We start from the raw sequence: 4,142 nt of genomic DNA, 5'->3' as shown, positions 1-4,142 counted from the left end.
CTATAATGTAGGGGTTTCTCATCTTGCACTTTTTCGAAATATTAACGTAAATAGAGCCCCGATAATGCAAAAAATATATACACCGTTAGTGTATACTAGGAGTTATGTAAATATCTTTTTAGAACTCAAATGTGAATTCTTCACTCTGCTCACCTACCAACTAAATACTGGTCCCCTCAGAAATTAATACCTTTCTATTCAATCAAAGTGATGTACTCAAATCTTACTATAAATAGAGCCGAAAAATGCATCAATTTCTCCATCCTTCAATTTCAATTATCATAACTAAGTTTTAACAAAAGATGGGTTCCAAGGCATTTCTGTTTCTTGGCCTTTGTTTGGCCATTTTTGTAATGATAAGCTCTGAGGTTTTAGCTAGGGAGTTGGCTGAGACTTCCACCACTTCAGAAGAGGACTGTAAGAACCCTCTCATTATTTGCATATATGTTCAATTCTCTACTTAATTCAATGTTGCCTTATTTTTATCTAGTGAAATTATTTAACCTTTCCAATTAGAGTTTAACGTGTCATAACGATATTATTTAAACCCCATTAAAAGAAGTAGGTACCTAAACTGTAGTTTGAAATTACCACATATTTACTAAGGTGTATAATTACTAGGATAATAATAACACAATACATTAATTACAATTGTATTAGTGGATCTGTAACCTTTACTAATGTTAGCTTGACAAGACAGAGGCGGGTCTAGATTTCAAGAGAATGTATGCACTGTTATAAAGAGGTGGATTTAAAATTTACATTTGACGTGCTTAACTTTACTTATATTTTTGAAATTATAGGTTCAAAATTATATTCTTTTTAAAATTTTAGTGATTTTCACGTTTATATCTATATTCCATTCCAAAAATAAGACCGCCCGAAGTGAGATTTGAACCATCAATTTCACGTAGAGGTGCAATTATTGTACCATAAAAGTCTTTGAGCATGAGTTCACACACATATAATTAGGTACTTTTCAAGAACTATACTATTGTTATATACTCCCTCCGTTTCAATTAATGTGAACCTATTTAACCGGGCATAAAGTTTAAGAAAAATTGACAGACTTTTGAAATTTGTGGTCCTAAACAAGTCAAAAAGGGGCCCGCCGTATTTGTGTGGTTATAAAAGCATCTCATTAAGGGTAGAATTTGATGTTTAACCTAAATTGTTTCCAAATTTAGAAATGAGTCATTCTTTTTGAAATAGACCAAAAAAAAATAGGTTCACATAAACTGGAACAGAAGGAGTATGATTTAACGAGAGGAGTATGGGTTCACACGAACCCATATCCTAGGACCTAGATACGCCTCTGGACCAAGACTCTTAGGGGTCGTTTGGTATAAGGGATAATGGATACTTAATTCAGAGATTAAATTTGAAATAAGTTTATATCACGTTTGGTTGGGATAATATCATGGGATAACTGATCTCGCAATTAGTTATCCCGGGATTGCAATATTATTTTTATCTCTATGGGAGGGTGGGATAATAACCCTAGGATAACTCATACTAGGATAACATATTTTAAACCTTATAAAATATAATCATAAATCTTACAACTTTATGGATTACATATTTTCTACGTAATTCTGTGTTAGGATCACATAATAAGCTAAAAAAAAGGAAGACTAATAAAGCAGTTAAAGAACAACATTCTTATTTTCACAATTGATGCAGCAAAGAAATCCAATAACAAGAATGAAGTACATGAAGCTCAATACGGTGGTGGAGGATACCCTGCCGGATACCCTGCCGCCAGATACCCCGTTCCTGGTGGCGGATATCCTGATGGAGGCCGTGGTGGTGGTGTCTATCCTGGCGGTGGACGTGGATGCGGAGGATACTGCCGCTATGGTTGCTGCGGCCGCCGGAATTACAGGTGCTGCTCCTACAAAGGTGAGGCCATCCATGGATAAGGTCACTATATTGAAGCTAAGCCTCACAACGTATCATCATGTGGAGCAATATATAAAACCTTTGTACTTTGTAAAGCCTCAAGATGTAATAGTAATGATCTTGCAGCTTTTTAGAGCTTGTTGTAACAAGTTATGAATAAAGTTAAGTCAACAACAACAACCCAGTGAGATCCCACAAGTGGGGTTTGGGGAAGGTAGTGTATACGCAGACCTTACCTCTACTCCGGAGGAGTAGAAAGGCTATTTTCGGTAGACCCTCGGCACAAAAAGGAAAGAGACAGTATATCGGTAACAGCAACGGAATCCAGAAAGATAACACCAGCAACACAATAACCAGAAAATAGAGAGCAAAGTAGTAGCACTAAGCAGTAACAAAGGCACAGTACTACAAACACAAGGGAATAATATGTACACAAAGGGCCACTAAACATACTACAGCCTAACTTACGAACCTAATGAAGTATTAAGAACACAACTGGAGCCATTAGCAGCCTAAAACAAAATACTAACATACTAGTCTCCTATCTCCTAATCTACAACCCTAATGCTCAACTTTCATAACTTCCTATCGAGGGCCATGTCCTCGGAAATCTGCATCCTATCATGTCCTGTCTGATTAAATCTCCCTAATATTTCTTAGGGATAACTCATACTAGGATAACATATTTTAAACCTTATAAAATATAATCATAAATCTTACAACTTTATGGATTACATATTTTCTACGTAATTCTGTGTTAGGATCACATAATAAGCTAAAAAAAAGGAAGACTAATAAAGCAGTTAAAGAACAACATTCTTATTTTCACAATTGATGCAGCAAAGAAATCCAATAACAAGAATGAAGTACATGAAGCTCAATACGGTGGTGGAGGATACCCTGCCGGATACCCTGCCGCCAGATACCCCGTTCCTGGTGGCGGATATCCTGATGGAGGCCGTGGTGGTGGTGTCTATCCTGGCGGTGGACGTGGATGCGGAGGATACTGCCGCTATGGTTGCTGCGGCCGCCGGAATTACAGGTGCTGCTCCTACAAAGGTGAGGCCATCCATGGATAAGGTCACTATATTGAAGCTAAGCCTCACAACGTATCATCATGTGGAGCAATATATAAAACCTTTGTACTTTGTAAAGCCTCAAGATGTAATAGTAATGATCTTGCAGCTTTTTAGAGCTTGTTGTAACAAGTTATGAATAAAGTTAAGTCAACAACAACAACCCAGTGAGATCCCACAAGTGGGGTTTGGGGAGGGTAGTGTATACGCAGACCTTACCTCTACTCCGGAGGAGTAGAAAGGCTATTTTCGGTAGACCCTCGGCACAAAAAGGAAAGAGACAGTATATCGGTAACAGCAACGGAATCCAGAAAGATAACACCAGCAACACAATAACCAGAAAATAGAGAGCAAAGTAGTAGCACTAAGCAGTAACAAAGGCACAGTACTACAAACACAAGGGAATAATATGTACACAAAGGGCCACTAAACATACTACAGCCTAACTTACGAACCTAATGAAGTATTAAGAACACAACTGGAGCCATTAGCAGCCTAAAACAAAATACTAACATACTAGTCTCCTATCTCCTAATCTACAACCCTAATGCTCAACTTTCATAACTTCCTATCGAGGGCCATGTCCTCGGAAATCTGCATCCTATCATGTCCTGTCTGATTAAATCTCCCTAATATTTCTTAGGTCTCCCTCTACCTCTTCTCATACCCGTCAAGGCCAGCCATTCACAACTCCTTACCGGTGCATCCAGGCTTCTCCTCTTCACGTGCCCGAACCTTCTAAGCTTAGCTTCCCGCAGCTTGTCTTCCATGGGAGCCACGCCCACCTTCACCTGAATATCTTCATTCCTAATCTTATCTAGCTTAGTGTGTCCGCACATCCATTTCAGCATCCTCATCTCCGCAACTTTCATCTTCTAGGTATAAGAATTTTTGACTAGCGAACACTCTGCCCCATATATCATGGCAGGCCTAACCACCGCTCTATAGAACTTTCCTTTAAGTTTCGGAGGCACCTTCCTATCACACATGACACCAGACGCTAGCCTCCATTTCATCCACCCCACCTATATACCGTGCGTGACATGTCCATGTCCATGTCCGCGTGACATCCCCCTGAATAATCGACCCCAGGTACTTGAAGCTCCCTTTCTTGGGGATGACTTGAGAGTCAAGCCTCACGTCCATGTCTGCTTCACCCGGCAC

The 4,142-nt window shown here is 39.2% G+C and overlaps 1 protein-coding gene across 1 annotated transcript; it reads left to right on the top strand.

The window, feature by feature from the left end:
- The first annotated feature begins 249 nt into the window (after positions 1–249).
- Positions 250–3,141, top strand: LOC107814975 (glycine-rich protein-like). Its single transcript, XM_075229250.1, has 3 exons — positions 250–417; positions 1,684–1,902; positions 2,743–3,141. The coding sequence occupies exons 1-3, from the start codon at positions 303–305 to the stop codon at positions 2,979–2,981; spliced, it is 573 nt and encodes a 190-aa protein (XP_075085351.1). The 5' UTR covers positions 250–302; the 3' UTR covers positions 2,982–3,141.
- The last annotated feature ends 1,001 nt before the right edge of the window (positions 3,142–4,142 follow it).

This window comes from Nicotiana tabacum, chromosome 14 (genome assembly GCF_000715075.1).
Source record: "Nicotiana tabacum cultivar K326 chromosome 14, ASM71507v2, whole genome shotgun sequence".
Taxonomy (NCBI): Eukaryota; Viridiplantae; Streptophyta; class Magnoliopsida; order Solanales; family Solanaceae; genus Nicotiana; species Nicotiana tabacum.
The sequence above is the reverse complement of the archived record's forward strand: the minus strand, read 5'-3'. Positions and strand labels throughout refer to the sequence as shown.

Coding starts and splice junctions, on each gene's coding strand:
- LOC107814975 (XM_075229250.1), top strand. CDS start 303: ATGGGTTCCAAGGCATTTCTGTTTCTTGGCCTTTGTTTGGCCATTTTT. Junction 418..1,683: donor CACCACTTCAGAAGAGGACT/GTAAGAACCCTC, acceptor CAATTGATGCAG/CAAAGAAATCCAATAACAAG. Junction 1,903..2,742: donor CAGGTGCTGCTCCTACAAAG/GTGAGGCCATCC, acceptor CAATTGATGCAG/CAAAGAAATCCAATAACAAG.